The following is an 18,772-nucleotide window of genomic DNA, read 5'->3' as shown; positions in this document are numbered from 1 at the left end:
TGGAGCGCGCTTATGTGTATTCAACTGTGGCTCCAAAAATGTTTGCATTTAACCGGGCTGTGCATTTAGCAGGAACTCGGATAAATGCAATATTGTGCAATTAACCTTTCTTGATATAATTGCAAAAGTGTTCCAGGCAGCGTCTCACGAGTTGACCCTGCCCTGATAAAAAACAGTAAAGCCGACTTTGCTTTTTATTTTTTGAAGCTTGGATGCTAAGTCAAACGAGAGGTCCGTGGTTCAAAAAAATAGGCAATAAGTTGCTCCCCGTTTGCTCCGATCCTACATGGCGTGCCCCTAATTCGCCCAGAAGGATTTTGCATTTATACGTGTTGCAATTATCAACCAAATTCTGGAGCAAATTTGCAGGAAAAGGCATAAGACTCAAAGAATGCGTGTATTTAAAGAGAATTTACGTTTAAGCGTGTTGCATTTTGATAGTGTGCGAAATTGTTTGCACCGGATTTGTTCACTTGTTCAACTCACTGAGATTCACATATTAGGCTTTATGAAAAAGCAGGGAAAATCCTTAAGAGAACGCTAGCTATAAATTGAATTAAACGATCAATTCTGTTATACTCATTGTTGTAACGTTTATTTTCAAACTCAACTCACCGCGTGCTACCCCAGTATGCTCTGGCAATGCCATTCAACAAAAACAAAACAAAGCATCCGAATTTTTTAACGCTGACTGTGAACTGTCACGATTTGCATACAGCTGACACTCGCGAATTGTTCCGTGCTTCCGCTGACGGTTGTGTCCTGGTTTATATTTTTACGCTAGAAATGTTTTTTGATTGAAAGTTGACAAGGACATGGCCCTAAAGTTTTTACACAATTTCAACACAGTTTTACGTAAGTTTCAAAGTCAGCATTTAGCGCGGGCAACGGCATTGTGTCCGCGGGAGTTTCATCATCGGCAGTACAAACAAAAGCAAGAAGGCCGGTCCCAGTGGGAAAGAGATTATTCCCAAAATGGACAAGGATTTAGCGATTATAAGATGAAAGTAGTTCCCGGATTTTTAATTGGTGCAATCTGCGGATACACGTTAAGTCACTATTCGATGGACCCAGGAAGGAATCCATTCCTAATTTCGGAAGTGAAGGCGGCAACTACGAAAACTTTGAGCCATCTTAGGACCAAGTTTAATTTTATTGCTGACGTGGTTGAAGTGTCTGCACCTTCAGTCGTTTATATCGAAATAAAGGACACCAGACGGTTCGACTACTACTCGGGGCAGCCTTTCATGGCGTCGAACGGGTCGGGGTTCATTGTGGCTTCCGACGGATTGATTCTAACCAATGCCCATGTCGTCATCAACAAGCCAAACACTATTGTGCAGGTGAAACTTATGGACGGACGCACGTTTCCTGGAGTAGTAGAAGATGTGGACCAGACTTCCGATTTGGCTACCGTGCGGATCCACTGCAATGATCTTCCCGCCATGAAGCTGGGTGAATCGGCGTCACTGAAAGCCGGCGAGTGGGTTGTCGCACTAGGAAGTCCTCTAGCCCTTAGTAACACCGTCACTGCAGGTGTAGTTAGCTCTACCCAACGCCCGTCCCAAGAACTAGGACTTCGTGGGAGAGACATCAACTACATTCAAACGGATGCAGCTATCACCTTCGGTAATTCTGGAGGACCACTGGTCAATTTAGATGGCGAAGCGATTGGAATAAACAGTATGAAAGTTACGGCGGGTATCAGTTTTGCAATTCCCATCGACTATGCTAAGGAGTTTCTTGCAAGAAGCGAAGAGAGGCGAAAAAAGGGTACAACGAGGGACGGAAAGCCGCTGCTGAGAAGATATATGGGGATCACGATGCTCACCTTGACCCCGGATATTCTACATGAATTGAAACAAAGAAGTCAAAGCGTCCCCGAAAATGTGGAGCACGGAGTTCTGGTATGGAAGGTTATTATTGGGTCGCCGGCGCATGCGTAAGTTTAGATAGTACCATGTAGTTGCATTGGATGCGGAAAAAGTCGAAAGTTTGTTGTATTCAAGATCTCTCCTGACGGTTACGATTATAATTATCACCAGTATGCCTGTAGTTCACCTCTTTGTGGGGCATGGAGTATCTACATTATCTCCTCATTGTTATTGCTGTTTTTCCTATCGATTCGATTCATTGTAAGATTATTTTAGTTTCGTTATCATACTTAATGCGCGGCAAGTGATAAGCCTTCTCGACGAAACTCGTCTTTGCATATGCAAAGATAATAGTTGAGAAACTTGCTTGAAGAGATAGATATCTTTGAAAACTTCATAGACCAAAAATGATGACTACTACCATAAAAAAGTCAATCAATAAAGATTTGGTACCAGCGTCGCAAAGTACTCGCAACAAGTGTATCGAAATAGAAACGATAAGTGCGTCCAGCGGGCCAGGAAGTAGTACTTCTCTTTATTAAGATCGAATTTCACAATAAGTTAATAGACGACTATTTAACGTCTGTCTCTTGTTACCGGTGAAAACCGGGTTCATGGACAACAATGATGTTTCAGAGCGCCTGCAGATCTGTCATTTGTTTGGCTTTCTTTATAGAATATTCAAAGAATTCTTTATAAAGGTGGGAGAGACTAAGACAAAGGAGATTTTGGTAGGAGAAGACGACTTAAGCCATTTTTTATTAAGTGATGGAAATCTTCAAAAGCCTAACTCAAACGTAACGTGCCCTGAGAGGGATTTTTACCCCTTAAAATCACCTGTCGCCAAGTTAAAATTTTCTCTATCCAGCAGCTTCCCTCTTATATTTCGGGTTCACATTCGTAATTGGGCCAAGCGTCTTCGTTGGCTTTACTATGGGACTGGTTGTTCCTAATGTCCTTTAGTTTTTTGAAAGTTTGTCCTTTATGCGAGTCAGTCGTGAAACTTGCGATATGTCAATTTTGGATTTCATTATCGTCATGAAGTCGAAACCACTGACTGTGCTTAATTGGATATTCTTTGATGACTTCACCAATTTGTACTCGCAGGTCCCTGTGCAGTCTCATGTTTCGTACTTCTGAAGTTCTTTAATTTGGGGGCCAAGCTTTTCTCGAAATTCCCCACCTGCCTTTCCTTGAAGCGTTTTCTTACAATATATGTATATAATTGAAACGCCCATGCCGGTTAACAGCTAGGCGTCTTTTGAAGATGAGAATTTGTGTTCCCTTCTTAATTGTTTTAGTCTTCAAAACGAGAACTATAAGGAATGGTTGAAGATCAATTGGAAATACGTGAGTCGATTTATCATTCGGCCAACCTGGAAGAATGTCATTCGTCTCGAATGACTAAGTAGATGCAAGCCAAGGCTTCAAATGCATAACGCAAGTGATCGTCGACATAAGACCTTCACTATGTACTTCATATGTGTTATTAGATTTTACCTTCATAATTTTGTATGGACCAAGGAAATTAGTCCTCAATTTACTAGCCCGTATCATCTGAGCCAAAAAGGGTTTGTCGTGGAATTTTTGCTTGATTCCTATTAGTATTTTGTCGAATAGCCCTTATTCTTTATAATGGGCCGCCGACTCCTCGATAAACTACTAGCACCAAGTCCTGACGTCTCTTAAAGGTAATGTTTATCCAAACTTCAATATTTAGGAAAAATGCATTGCAAGCCTCGCTTTACATCAACCCGCAAGTTCTGAATGAGATTGAGATCAGGGTTCTGCGCTGGGCAGCTTAGAACATTATTTTTTCGTTTTTCCAACCAACCCCTTATCAGTCGCGAGGTATGTTTGGGGTAATTTTTGATCTGGCAAATACATTTAAATGGCATGTACTCAATTGCATAGGACTGCATGACTTTTTTAAGATGTTCTAATATTTAATTTGATTCATACGCCTGCTTCCCACACCATGACTTGTGATCCAATTCTTCGTTTACTGGCCGGCGAATAGGGCGTCTACCATCAAATCCGAACATGCTAATCTTTGATTCATCGCTCCATAGTACTCTTTTTCTAGAAAGGCGGTGGCTCCTATAAATGCTCTTTCGCAAATTCTAATCTTTCAGGATTTCGTTCGATGATTTACGGTTTATGACGAGGAGAGCGTCCATGCGACGATTTCTTATAGTCTTCACAGTAATATCATTGCCCGGTTGCCGAGATACTTCTAATAGAATATGCCTACTTGTTAGAAAAAGATTTGCTATATTCTGGCAACAAATAAGTCTGTCTTCCTTTGGTGTAGTTTCTCTTTTTCTTCCTTTAACTTTCGTCTTAGAAACTTCTGCCGCTATTTTGCTCAATGAAAAATTCTTTCCACGATACTTTCTGACAATGAACTATCATTTTCGGGCGTACATCTGCGGTTTTTGTCCATTTTCCTTCTAAAAACTAAAGTAAATAAATTGATGATAGCGGTACTAATGTAGTCACAATAACCTACCAAAAAATTACCTTCATTATGACGATGACAATAAAACTGTCTAATCGCACTAGGTTTACTGGATTTATAAATGGTTCGGACATCATAAGCATTAAACCGCAGATAGATACTGCTAGAGTAGCTGCATATGAAGTACAGGGCTGCCTTTTCGTCTTCCTCACGTTGGCTGCTTAGAACCGAAACTACCGCCCCAATTTTTTCCATTTGGTAGTTTAAAGGCCGATGTCCCGTTAAAAGCGTTAAACGACAACAAAAATGCCGCGGCTTCCTTAGCAAGGATTTTCACCCGCCGGCAAGATTTCAAGTTCCTCCACTCGGCTGCGTGAATCCTTGCAGCATCATCCTTCAGAATAAACTTGACAGGGGATGGTCGGATACCAAAATCTGGTTCTGGCTGCATCATTATGGACCCCGACTCGTGGCTAGCTAGCCGCAGTCTAGTACTAATTGTTTCAACCTGCAGAATTTCTGACATTGTTCGTGGATATGGTGCTTCCATTTTAGCTTGGAGTCGAGATGTACTCTTAAATACTTAACTGTTTGTACCAGTTGAATTTCCGTGAACATAACTAGTCTAGTTTTTCTAGCGTTTGCTGTGAGTCCGTTACGAAGGCACCAACTGTAGATGACATGCAGAGTTGCATTCAAGCGGTCACCTACTGTGTCTGCAAACTTGCCGGTAATTATCACGTCTAAAACATCCCTAAAACATCCTGACTCAATAGATTTCTGACCGACCAGTATGTATATTTTTCTCCATTCCAGCATGTGAAGGATCCAACTGATTAACAGCAGATACTGTTTTGCCATGAATGAGGCATAATTAAAGGCGCATTGGATGTCTATGAATGCGCCTAAGGCGTGCCGTGGGTTCATGGAGTGCTGTCCCGGTGCCTTTCTGGTAGGTGTCTTGACTATAGTGAAGTAGCCACTTAGGAATATATGTATTCCTTATGAACCGATTTAATAGTCTTTCCACTTCATTCAGCTTGCATTAATGCGTGAAGCAATTTCATTACGCAGTTCTACATTGGCTGATAGCATTGACTTGAGCTATTTATAATAAATCGCTCAGTTCTGGGCATGTCATTACCGCCAAAAAAACTGAGTGATTTAAATATCTCGAGTCAATGCTATTAGCCAATGGAGAACTGCGTTATGCTCCGCACATAGGGAAACACAAGACCTTTCACACCTGAAGCGTCAAGCTTCCGGTTTCCCGACTTGTTTCTTTGTTGCAACAAGGTCCGCATTCGGAGCAGCAAGGTTTGAGAATTCCATTTTTCATCCATTCATTTCAAGAGAGATAACTCTTAGGAATAAGTAAACGTCTAGGTCGAGTAAATAAATATAGGTTTATAATAATAATAATCGTTGGCGCAACAATCTAATTCAAGACCGTAACGGTACACTACAGTACACGGTAGGAGGCAATGTGGTCAGCATTGTGCTCGCCCGAGATTATTACCCTGATTTGACGACGTCAAATGACGATACAAATCCCGCTGCCACCGATCATCGTGCAAAATAGCTTCATTACCAACATCCTAGTCAATGACATGTTCAATTGAATGCATTGTTTCGATTTTACCACGAGACGCTAGTTTACCCACTAACGCAAAATATTCCTGCGCCGATTACGATTCTATTAGCATAGCCTGTGATTATGATTACAATCGCGTAATTAAATAATGATGCCCACTTCCCAGTATAATCGTTTCTGGCTTTCACGGAATCAAAGGAGATAAGGAATTTTGCGTTCTATAACTGAACCAATTCGCCCGCTAAACACATTCACTCCAATGGCACAGGCAACTCTAAATATCATGGATCCGCATTATCGCATTGGTTAAATATCTCCGTTCCTCGATTTGGTCTTTTTTCTTTCGAGGCAAATGTTAATATTTATCGTATGTCTTTCGATTGCTGATTTGGTAAACCTGATTAGTTAGAGTATCTTCGAAAAGGATTCTAAGGAAGATTGATGTTCACGCATTTACCTTGTCCCCGTAAGATTGAGTGCGCTGATACTATAGGCGAGGAGTTGTCGATCGAAAATTCTAAATAAAAAAATTACTGCACTCCTAACCATTGCGTTGGGTAAATCATGCTGTATTATTTGAAATGAAGTCCTTGTGCTTAGACAATCGACCAAGATTTTGAAAGCCCGTTACACATACAGCCGTGTACTTAATTTATTGCTTACATCCATCTGTCTAGATGGTTAGAGCGCAGGGCCGTTGTAACGGAACGTCGCAGTTCAAATCTCATTGCTGGTATAGGGACTGGATATCAAATACCAGTCGACTCAGCTGAGAACCAGTACCTGAGCCAAATCCGGGTAATAATCTCGGAGGAGCGCAATGGTGACCACATTGCCTCCTACAGTATAGTAGGACGGTAGTGTACCGTTAGGTCTTGAATGAAGTGCTCTAGCACGCTTCAAGGCCCTGATCCAATATGGCCAACGATTATTATTATTGTTTACGTTCAGTGATTAGAGTGCCTTGTAGCTAACTTAGTATTTGTTGCTTTTGATTTTCAATCTGAGCTCAAATTGATTTTTATTTTTGAGTGTGCAATGCTGGACCAGTTCGAATGCGCTAGCTTTCTTAAAGTTTCCCAAGAGTGGCTAGAATAGGGTAAAATAACTATTATTCTAAGAATTTCATCTGGCACGGAAGATTTTCTAACATTCAGACTTTTTGTGATAGTTGTGAACTGAAATAAAAAGGAGGTTTTTGAATTGGTTGTCTTGATTAAAGGATGAAGGGCGGAGAGAAGCTGACCAAGTTAGAGAAATTCTCAAACCGAACTCAAACCGAGCCAATTATTGAGGTATGGTGACCGTATATGGGGAAGGTGTGCTGAGCGAGGGTTTGGGCTTTGTATGCGTCAACGCATACGGTCTCCTTGTAGCAAGTGTCAAAGGAATTTGGTCACAATTTCTTGAGTTAATGTGCTCAAAAATTAGTCCTAGCATATGATGCTTGTGTTTATAGCAGTTCCTCTTGGGATTCGTCTATCGAATCTGCCTGGCTCAGAAAATCGAGGGTAGTAAATTATGTTGAAACTCTTAGATTTTGATTATTTAGTTTTTTTACGTGTAACATTGTTGATGACGTCCGTAGGCAGGTTAATCGTTTCGTCAATTTAATTATCTCTTAATTTTTCGGTCATTGCGTTTTTTTTTTGTAGTTGCACTGCGTGTATCTGAAGCAACTTTCGTATCGACTTCACAAACCCTCTTTGATTCGTCGGCGAAGAATACTCTGTCATAGCCTCGCAAAACTTTCTTCCACTCTGTCCTGGTTGGAAAGTCGGCAGCAAAATTTCTCGCGAAGATCCGCTTGTGCATATCGTAGTCCATAAGTTATGCGTAGAGTTCCCGAGGTACTTTACGTTACTATAGCCGTAAGGCTTTGTTGTCCGGCATCCGAACTCACGTAGACTGACAGCACTGCAGGCTACCGCGTATTTAATGTTGAGGCCTAGGAGGAGGAAGTGTAGGAGTACATTAAGAGCATCTGCCGGGCAGGACTGCAGGCCCCGATAGCCCTGCATACGCGGTTTTTTGAATCTTATTGAACTATTATACTTTTTGCTCAGCGTCTGCCACTGCACAATAAAACCGTACGTTATGATGGGACGTACCAAGGCTGTGTACATCTAGAGAAGCATCGTCGCCCGCAGACCCCATTTCCTTGCAAAGCTCTACTTGCAGGTATCGAGCGCTATACAGACCTGCTTAACCTTCCGTTCTATGTGCAATCTCCAATTCAGTTTCGGATCCAGGATTACACGCAGATACTTTACAACGGAGGAAAGACCAATCTTTGTTCATTCATCTATCTCTTGGTGGTGAAAAGCATCGATTTCTTCTATGCTGTCCCTCATAATGGAGGGAAAGATCCTTGACCTTCAACCCGCTTCTGTCCAATATGCGTAAAATTTCCATCACAATCAATCAGAATATCAGAGGGATGGCACCCACCTCTGCTCAAAACTCTAGTCAAGTGACTACCTGCCAGATTAAACTGGATTATCTTCTTTGCATGCATATTATCATTATCGTGGATAGCCTTTTCTGTGGATTTGCCTTTGAGGTAGTCGTACTGGGACTTGGAGAAACACGTTCTCTCCATAATCGTTCTTTAGTGAAGGTCCAGGACACGCACTAGGGTCTTCGAAAAGAAGGTGAGGTTGATTGGTCGAAAGTCCTTCTCGGACTCATGGCCGCGTCTGCTCGGTTTCGGAATAAAAATCACGTGTCTGGGTCTCCAAAAGTGCGGAGAAGCTGTTTATAGCCCAGCCGATTTTATTCTCGGTAATTACAGATTTGATAGTATCATGCAATTGGGATTAAATAGGCTCTAAGCAAGGCTTTAACTCGCAGTCCTCCTTGCTGACGGGGAAGTGCGTTTGACCCAGCAATTCCAGGAGCTTTGACTTTTTAAGTGTTCTTTGGACAGAATGTTACTGAATTTCCAGATTCACTGGTGCTTTCAATGTTCTGACAATAGCTCAATCAGGGTCGGCTCTTGGCAATCTTGATGGCAAATTTACACTCCAGGTCCCGACCTTTGACTCCAGTTGGTCTGTGGTGCCAATCTTACCAATTTGCGCGCGGGAGAGTTGCTTCTTGATAATTGACCAAACTTCCTCCAGTCGATCTTCCTGGGGTCTCTGAAAAGGTTGAAGACGTCTGCAACGAGATCTTTACTGAAAATTATCCAAATGATCTCGGAAGGACACTCTCCAGCTCTTCATCTAAGAATCCCAATATCGTCGCAGTTATCAGAGCTGAGAAAATGCAAGTTTAGTGTACTGTCCCTGTTACCCGCCGATATATTTGCAGTCCAAGGAAATATACACATTCTTCGCTACCGCCTGCTCCAGTTTGACCGCGATTAGGTCAATGGAACTCAGGTCCGGACACAGAAAAACGTGCAGAATCTTCCTCGTGAGGGTACACGCTCCAAGTCTGTCCCGATTAATGTTTCTTGTGCTGTGGAGTAAATTTTAATATTTGATTTGAGCCCTTTGATGTTTCGGCCTCCTCCGATCCAGGGCTCCTGTATCATTGCGACGTCGCTGTCTTTCCTCTAGGCGAAAGAACAGCAGATTAGCTGAGGCGCACTTCGAGGGATACAGATTTATCTGCGCTACCCTCAGCATGATCTGCTTGTGCAAGAGATTCGTCAGCCCCCGTTGTGTTTTACTGAAGATAATACATTGCTTCAAACCACCCTTCTTTATCTGGGCTCGGAACCCAATACGCTGTGTAAATACCATGGCAAATTTGTCATAGCCATATGCATTGTGCTACACTGTAGGGCTCAAAGCGTTTTAGATACGCTTCAGCAAGTCTAGCTGGCGGTAGGAAATCGGATGGCTAGTTGTGTTGAGAGGGGAGGGGATGTGGATAACGTCCTTTATATTGCACTGACATCATTGCGTACTTTATGAATTTTCTGAAGGAAAATTTACAATTTCAGTATTCACTTGAAAATTGCAGAAACATCAAACTGTTTTTCAACATGCACTAGTAGGCCTTACTGAAGTTTGGCATGTCGGCTTTTCAAATCAACTAGAAAATGTCCTTCATGTTTGGTTGATATTTGTGGACGTTTTAGTTTTGTCTTTCTATTATATTTAAATGGTTTTAAAAATTTTACTCAACTCCTCTTTGAAAGTAAAAAACGAGTTGAGGAATCTGTCATCGATATCGGCATTTTATCCGTGGAAATTTCATCAAAGTCGATTTAAAGGAAATCGGAGTAGTCACTCTCATGATTATTTTGGAAACCATCAAAAATTTATTGGCCATGCGGTGAATTTCATGCTCCCCAGTTTTTTAATTGGTGCTATTTGCGGATATGGAATCCAACAACATTTCGGGGATGGATCTTGGCGAGATTCATTTCGCATTCCTAAACTCCGTGCAAAGAAAAAGAATTTGGAAGAGAATCGGATTCAACACAACTTTGTTGCTGATGTTGTAGAGGTTTCAGCGTCTTCCGTCGTTTCAATTGAGATAAAGGAGAGATTCGAAGACGATCTTGATGGGGAAATTTTATCTAATGGATCTGGATTTGTTGTGCAATCCAACGGGTTAATTCTAACTAGTGCTCATGTCATAATTAAAAAACCGGAGACGTTCATACAAGTAACTCTTGTGGATGGACGACAATATACGGGGGAAGTGGAGGACATTGATTTGGACTTCGATTTAGCTTTACTGCGAATTAAGTGCAACAACCTACCGGTTATGAAACTCGGTGAATCAGCATCTTTGAAAGCCGGCGAATGGGTAGCTGCCTTGGGAAGTCCTCTAGCACTTAGTAATACGGTGACTGCGGGCATAGTGAGTTCAATCCAACGACAACCTCGAGAATTAAAAATTCAAGGCAAAAATATAAGTTATATTCAAACGGACGCTGCAATTACGTTTGGGAATTCTGGCGGACCACTAGTCAATTTAGGTGGAGAAGCAATAGGAATTAATTGTATGAAAGTAACATCAGGCATAAGTTTTGCAATACCGATTGATTACGCTAAGGAATTTTTGGCTAAGTGGAGAGAAAGGCAGATTAAGGGTAAGATGAAAGAAGGAAAGCCGTCAATAAAACAGTACGTTGGTTTCACATTGCTGAATTTAACACCGGATATTTTGTATGAACTGAGGCAAAATGGTCAGGATATCTCCGATAAAGTCACGCACGGCATCTTGTTGTGGAGAGTACTCCCGGGTTCACCGGCACATAAGTAAGTTTTCTCTTCTAATAATTTAATTCTTACCATTTGGGAAGAAATACCCTTCTGACATTTGCGCAGACTTACGTTTCTCACCTCATTACAAAGCGAGAATAGACGATTTTGTCAGTCGGCTTTCATGTATATATATTTTACTCCGCTGCAGTAACATCAAGTAAAATAAATTATTCGAAGGCTTTGTGGATCTGCCTGCAAAGGCGTACTTTGTAGAATTTATACTTACGACATGCCCTCCTTTCGTTTCTAACTTTGTAACGACTTTACCTTACGTTCTTACTTGCTGAGCAGTAAATTGCATTTCATTCTTATTAGGGGTAGCTAACCTAATTACTGTAACCACTTAAAGAAAATTGGATTAAGTCATTATACAATTTTTTGTTGGAAATGTAGCACTAACTTAATTTAGTTTGGTGGGTGGAGCCAAAGTTCGAAACACTCGGATCTTTTGTTAGGCTCATTGTACTATCCCCTAAAATGGCCTATCGGATGCGGCGTTCGCAGGCTTTTACGAATCTGAGCATATCTTCCAGATGCAGAGGAAATCGGACAGCTGCATATAAATTGCAGGGTAATTTCTTGTTCCCCATATTGGCTACATATAGCCGAGACACGACCGCTGTTATTTTTTCCATGTAGTAGTTTAGGGAGTCCATAAAATGCGGCCTTTTCGATGGTATGGTCACGTAATTCATGCTTACGAGATTTCACTTGCGAATTTTGGTTTGAACATGAAAGTCAATGGTGAGCGAGCAAAAGGCAACCGAAACAACGGTGGCTTGATACGTTGGATGGGATTTTAAAAGCCTCGCGATAACATCTAAATCGGACATTTGATAAAATAAATTGGCGAAACCGACCACGGCAAGGCGACTCCCCTTATGAACGAGAGAAAGGCTGAAGAAAAAGAAGTTTAAAGAGCCCCATTTTCTTAAGAGACAATAAAAATGTCATTTTAGCGGCTCGGGGTTCTTTCACAAGGACTTTCTCCTGACAGCAGTAGAAATTCAAATTTCTCCATTCGGTTGGGTGAATCGCTGCAATTTCGCCCTTCAGAGCCCGATGCCTAATGTTGTCTCTGGTCCCACCATTGTAGATCCCGACCGTTGACGAGTCACTCTGCCAAGCTCCTCAGTTGCCAAATTTGTTTGCCAAAAAGAAATTTTCAGATGGACACATGATCGTATTATTGGTTAGTTGCTTTCCTCTTCACCCGCAAATAAATGGATGGTATATTTATGATAGCTTAAAATGACGCTCCAGTAATACTTAGGTAACCGATCCTTTAAAATAGCGCTAGCAGCTTCCTGCTATCAGTAAAGTTCAGTCTTTGCCAAGATATGATTCATACTACATCAAAATGGATTTTGCTATGGATGTGTGTACATCCAATGATTCCGTTGTGCAAGAGGTCCTCAGCTCTTGCCTATCGCAGTCCTATGTTACTAGAGCAATCTGCAGAATTTCTGCTATTGTTCCTGGATATGGCATTTCCACGTTAGCTTGGAGTCGAGGTGTTTGTTCCAGCTGGGTTCCCACCCCTGATAAGGTGGGTAATATCTCAACTAATTGTCCTAGTGAACATAAGTAGTCCAATCTTCTTACTATTACCGGTCCGTTACAAGGGCGCTAGCTCATCTCATGGGACTAAATTAAACGCAAAGGATACCTTATTTTTGGGAACTCCATTATTTTACTTGCCCTGTGGGTTTAGTTATTTCACCAAGATGCTGCAGCGGGTTTCTCGAAATATTCGTCATTCTACCACCATCTGTCTGCATTAAAATTAAGATTGGCAATAACTTGGATTGAATTATGGAATGGTGCGGCGTGTAAATACGATATTATTAACCGTTAGTTCGATTAACCGATAAACCATAAGATCTTGGGGGTATATCATATTGGTAACGGGAAAATTGAAGAGAATACTGTCCTGCGCAGTGTTGAGAAGTAGATTAGGTTGGAGAAATTGAGATAACCGTAGTTCCAGATTACTAGTGTGTTGATAGAATTGTTCAGATTATTCAGAGAAAGTGCAAATTTCTCATTGAAGAAAATCTTCCCAAGGAATCTTCGCATTAGATCCACCCACCTCTTTTTCCCATATTTTCTGCAAAAATCCGAACTGACCACCTCAGTTTATACCAAGAGTAATGGCGTTATGCGTATTAGTTCGATAGCATCTGAAAACATTGGAATACGATGCGAGGTACTACCGATTATGGAACTGGCCCGACTCCTCCGAAAAATGGCGACCCTATTTCAGGCGGAGATATATGCCATTTCGCCCGCAATAGTCAGATTGAATTCTAGATATCGGTGATCTGACAGTGAGACCTCGTCTAGCACTCGCCAGTGTGTAATCAACTCTAACAATTTTGGGGTACAGATTATTAGGTCAATTACTTCGCTTCTTCTCGGCACACCCTACGTTTGCAGTCATAAGACCAGCTGAAGTGATGAAATCAAATAGCTTCTTTCCTCTTGGATTGCATTTGCTATTAATAATAATAATCGTTGGCGCAACAATCCATATTGGATCAGGGCCTTGAAGTGTGCCAGAGCACTTCATTCAAGACCGTAACGGTACACTAGGAGACAATGTGGTCAGCATTGCGCTCGCCCGAGATTATTACCCTGATTTGACTCAGGTACTCATTCACAGCTGAGTCGACTGGTATCCGACGTTAAATCACGATGCAAATTCCACTGCCAGCAGTGAGATTTGAACCGCGACCTTCCGTATGACAGCCTAGTGCTCTAACCACTGAGCTATCCGGACACACATTTGCTATTGCCCCAACAAATATGTTGAGCATTCGCATCGCAACCTATTAAGAGTTCGAGACCACTTGATTCTGCATACGCCACCAGATCCCTAAGTTCTTGCGTCGGTGGAGGATACAAAGAATCATAGGGTAAATAAGCGGAGGCAACTATGATGTTTTTCCTCTCGCCATCTATTTGGTATTGTATTATGACCGTAGCTAAGTCCTGGGAACAATATTGTCCCAGCATAGTTGCCTCTAACCGTCTTGACATCAGGACGCAAGCTCTCGGTCTTATGGATCTTTCGTCGTAGAAGATCCTAGCCCCCTTTACTGATCCAATGCCACAGATTCTGTTAAATCGAACCCACGGTTCTTGCACCAGAAAGATATAGGAGAAATCCTGCAGCTTTGTCATTCTCGCTGCCAACAGGTAGGACGGAGCTTTGGCATGCTGCAGGTTGATTTGACCAATTTTTATGTTTTTCGACATAAACTTAGTCTATTGTCGCTGACAGAAGAGTCTGGTGCGCCCAGTGTGGATCTTACCGGGGTTTCCAGTTTATCCCCACCTTCCGCCGGAGATTCCGCTTCCTTGTGTCTGATTTCTCTGGGCGCTACCGCGCCTATTGGTACAGCCACGTCCATGTCCTCATTCCCAAGGTGCTTCATCTTCCTTCGCAGTGCTCTCTTCTGCCGTCGGCTTCGGGCCTTTCCAGATCCACGGTGTCCGGACCGCTTGGATCCATTTCCACACACCGGCGTTAAACCAGTACCGTCCACGTCACCAGCTTCCCGTTCTTCCGCTCTTCCTGGTAAGGATGAAGGAGAAGGTTCTGACAGTCAGAATTCAGCTGTAGTCGGATTTCAAGTTTCTCCCAATTTGAAAGTTTCCGTACTTTCTTTTCTGGCTAACTTCGCCGTAGGCACCAAGTGATCTGTAGGCGAGTATGAATGTGGTGAGGCCTCCAAAATCCGCGCCTCGGCCGCGACATGATTGCTCATGATCGCGGGTGGATTCGAAGTCTGTGACTTCTTATCACTTGGAGAGTTTAAATCCATCGTTTCCATATTCATATTTTTGGACACCCTTAGTGTAGTAGTAAACTACTACAAGCTCCCCCACCACGACAAGGTGGTGTCGCAATAATAATAATTAAGATAATCCCGGAACGCATCAAAGAACGTTCTTGCTTGGGTTCCGCTCCGGATCCTCCTGCATCGACCGCATCAACACCTATTTTGGAACGTTGCGCGGAATTTATATTTTCACTGCACCTGCTCTTAATCGATTTCGAGAAAACTTTCGATAGCGTGATCAGGAAGTGTATCTGGAGTGCTCCACGGAGTAGCTATTATCAGAGTTACATATGATGGTGCAAAATGTCACATGCTGCGCCGAGATAAAATCTCGGAGGATTTTGAGGTTCAAAGCGGAACCCACAGGGTTGCATCGTGTCACCGATATTATTTCTTCTTGTTATCGGTTACGTTCTTCATGCTGCTCTGTCTGGAGGACGTGGAAGAATTCAATGGATGATGAAATCTTTCTTTAAACACTTCGACTCCGCCCTCTCACCGGGTCATGGATCTTGGAAAAACTAGTCTGACGAATCATCGCACTCCCCTATCTGCATTAATGGGCAGAGCATGGAAAGCGTCGATCAATTTGTATTTGGAAGCGTGCTTTCTGCCGATGGCAGCACCGCACTAGATGATACCCGACGCAGCGGTAGATCCGCTTTCGCTGCCCTGGTTAAAACCTGGAAATGCAGTTATCTCAATACCAAGATCAAGTTGAGGCTGTTCTGTGTTACTATATGGAGGGTAGAACATGGAAGGTGAACCCCACTGTTACTCCAAAGCTTCAAGCTTTCGTCAATATCTGTCTGTGTGGTATCATTGGAGTGCGCTATCCAGAAACTATCTCAAATGAAAAACTTTGTTGGCGCACAGGATTGACACTCGTATGCGATGTGATAGGAAGGGGGAAGTGGCAGTGGATATGTAGCACATTAAAGAAGGGCGACAATTGCATTGCGAGCTATGCCATGCAGTGGAGTCCACTCTCCCAAGATGGCCGACGAGTGGGTCGCCCCAAGGGCACTTGGCGCAGAACAGTAGAGGACGAGTGCAAACGTCTCAGTAAGTCGTGGGGGACCTGAAGCGCATTTTAGGTACCCGCGAACAATGGCGCATAGATATGGGTGAACACCACCATGAGACAACCATATATTATGAAGGAACACCTCGAAAGATCAAGAGAAAGTAGGCTAGTTTCCATTCAAGGTTCTCCTATCAATATCCTTAATGGAAGTCATATCACAAAAGAATTTGAAATGCAAGCGGAATCCGCTAGGGTTACATTTTGTCACCGATAATTTTACAACGTTATCGGGGACATCCTTCATGTCACTTTACACGGAGAAAGTGGAAGGAGCAGTGCACTAGATCGCCCTACGACTACATGGCATAAAACGGTGGAGGAAGAGTGCGAGCTTCTTGGGAAATTATCGGGGAGAGTTGAAGCACATTACCAAAAGCTGACAGCCATGGCGCGTAGATGTGGTTGATGCACTATGTACCACATTGTTGCTATGTAAACATATCAGTTGCAGTTTGGTCCTTTGTTTTCATCCTTTGCCATTTTTAAAGAGAAATATGTTGGTCCATTGTAAATTGCATTTATTTCTGAACAATATATAATTGCCTCCGTTTATTTGATAATTAATAAATGAATAAAAACCTAAAAGAATCTGACGATGCGGTTTCCGGATTAGTCAGTTGTTGGCTTATTACTTTCGCATAATTGACTATAGTGATGGTAGAACGTCGTTTCATTAAAATTGAAATTAGGGAAAAATTATAACCAAAAAAAACGCTATTTAGAGGTCCTAGGTCAATAAATGAGTGAGAAAAAGATATGTATGTAAGAACTTAGAAAGCTAACATCCAATCGATAAAAATTAAAAACACCCCTGTTCTAATGTGTTATAGAAGTTCTGGTCTTATAAATTCACCTATGTGACAATGCATCATCGTACATAAGCAGTTGCTGTAAATTTCCCTGGGGTACTGCTTGTTGAAAATCAAAGTCGTCGGAACAGCGTTATCTGTAATTGAGTGAATGTTACAAACATCCGAATCTTCTGCACTTCTGGGTTTCTTAGTTTCTTGTAATATCAGCACACACACGTAGCTATGTATTTTTTTCACCACAGAACGAAAGTTTTGATATATCATGTAGATGGAACAAGCGCTAGATGTTTGTATTTTATTCGATCAAATCATAGTAATGCTTCATACATACGAGTATATGTGACATTTAGAAAAATGCTAAACAGGAAGGGGAGATGTGAATACAACAAACAGTGCATGAATAGATTTATATCGAAAATACCGCACCAAGCAATAGATTTGCCGTTAAGTAGAAATTTTCAAAATTTAGGCACTAACTTTTTTCCAGTGGCGGTCTTAATCCCGGTGATATAGTCACACATATTAACGGCAAAGAGGTGAAAAATTCATCAGATATTTACGACGCTCTCGCTGAGAAGGGAAAGGTCCTAGACATGACAGTATACCGTGGTTTGAAACAGCTAAGGATCATTGTGAAGCCTGATGAATCTTAAACTTGAGGGGCGTTAGAAGTGTAGGAAAAGAGGTCTCAAGTCTTTGTTGGATACCTGAAAAACATATATTTCGTTCGTTTGTTTCACTTTTTTCGTTTCTTTGATATAATGTTTTTTACCACAATACAAATATACTTTAGGCGATTTGAATAAAGAACATATTTTATTTATTTTTTTTTCTTTTAATCAGTTCCTGTGAACAGACTTCTTCACATATTGTGTTGGCTAGAGCGAAAACCAGCACCGTCTTCAAGAGCGAAATAAGTTGTAGATTATTTAAATTCAGAGCTTTTAGATTAAAAGGAGTAAAATTTAATCCATCGTTTCAAAAAAGCATTTTGTAAGAGGCTTGTGTAATATTGTGAATGCAGATTTGTTACGGAGTGGACTCCATTAATCTATGACTACATAGAAAATAATATGTAGTTACCAAAAACTACATGAAACCTATCCTCATTCCTTTTGTGCTGATTTATTCAAAACTCTAAACCATATTTCTTGATTTTTCAGCGGCGGTCTTCATCCTGGCGACATAATAACCCACGTTAACGGTGTCGAAGTGAAAAGCTCAGTTCAAATCTATGAGGCACTTGCTGAAAAGGGTAAACCGTTGGATTTGGTCGTATATCGAGGTCAAAAAGAATTGAAGATCCTTGTGAAACCCGACGAGTAAATATGATTATGAAAATCTAATGAAGACATCCAAAATTTGCCTACAATAGTTAAGAAGCTAGATAAACAATTATTTATTTGATCGAAATAAGGAAAATTTTGCAAACAATTCGATTTTGCATTGTTGCGAACTTACCCTTTTCCATAAGAAAAAGTGCGGTTGATCTCTTCGTCCACTCTACACTCACCGAGAAACCCCAAACTTAAATGGTGTGAAAATGTTTGAAAGCAGACAATGTTCAACTTGTCAAAACTAACGAGCAGTAAAAGACATCAAGAGAAAGTAGTTTGTACAATTGTAAAAAGGTCCTATAAGGAGCAACTAAACGTGGATTGGGGAAGGCTCGATTAGCAATTAATCAACTCTAAGTTTAGTGAAAACAGGATCGGCTGTAAATTTGGACATACTCCTTTTCTGCATGCTTTTAACAAATTTTATTTGTTCCAATTTATATTTTTGGATGCTTTTGATATGATGATTCATTTTAGCAAAACACTTTGAATGTACTCTTGAATTATCAATGAAAATTTTTTACTGGA

The 18,772-nt window shown here is 41.5% G+C and overlaps 2 protein-coding genes across 8 annotated transcripts in view; both read left to right on the top strand.

Moving 5' to 3' along the window:
* Window positions 1-18,772, top strand: part of LOC119650663 (serine protease HTRA2, mitochondrial-like) — a 65,810-nt gene extending 47,038 nt beyond the window's left edge. For 6 of the 7 annotated variants that reach the window (XM_038053607.1, XM_038053605.1, XM_038053609.1 and 3 more), the window contains exon 2: window positions 18,071-18,772. In XM_038053607.1, coding sequence (XP_037909535.1) covers window positions 18,071-18,233 — 163 coding nt within the window. In that variant the 3' untranslated portion in view covers window positions 18,234-18,772. Of the gene's footprint in view, window positions 1-9,937; window positions 11,155-18,070 lie in introns of those variants that run through there. The other variant, XM_038053610.1, reaches the window with a different exon arrangement.
* On the top strand, window positions 689-17,730 carry LOC119650665 (serine protease HTRA2, mitochondrial-like). The gene is made up of 2 exons (XM_038053613.1): window positions 689-1,942; window positions 17,395-17,730. Exons 1-2 carry the CDS (start codon window positions 816-818, stop codon window positions 17,558-17,560), a joined length of 1,293 nt encoding a protein of 430 aa, XP_037909541.1. The 5' UTR covers window positions 689-815; the 3' UTR covers window positions 17,561-17,730.

The sequence above is a fragment of the Hermetia illucens genome, chromosome 3, assembly GCF_905115235.1.
Source record: "Hermetia illucens chromosome 3, iHerIll2.2.curated.20191125, whole genome shotgun sequence".
Taxonomy (NCBI): domain Eukaryota; kingdom Metazoa; phylum Arthropoda; class Insecta; order Diptera; family Stratiomyidae; genus Hermetia; species Hermetia illucens.
Note: the sequence above shows the minus strand (reverse complement) of the source record. Positions and strands in the feature narration are given on the sequence as shown.

Bases quoted from the DNA above. Each gene is read 5' to 3' on its own strand.
- LOC119650665 (XM_038053613.1), top strand. From the start codon at position 816: ATGGCCCTAAAGTTTTTACACAATTTCAACACAGTTTTACGTAAGTTT. The intron at 1,943-17,394 runs GTAAGTTTAGAT...ACTTTTTTCCAG, and splicing joins ATTGGGTCGCCGGCGCATGC to TGGCGGTCTTAATCCCGGTG.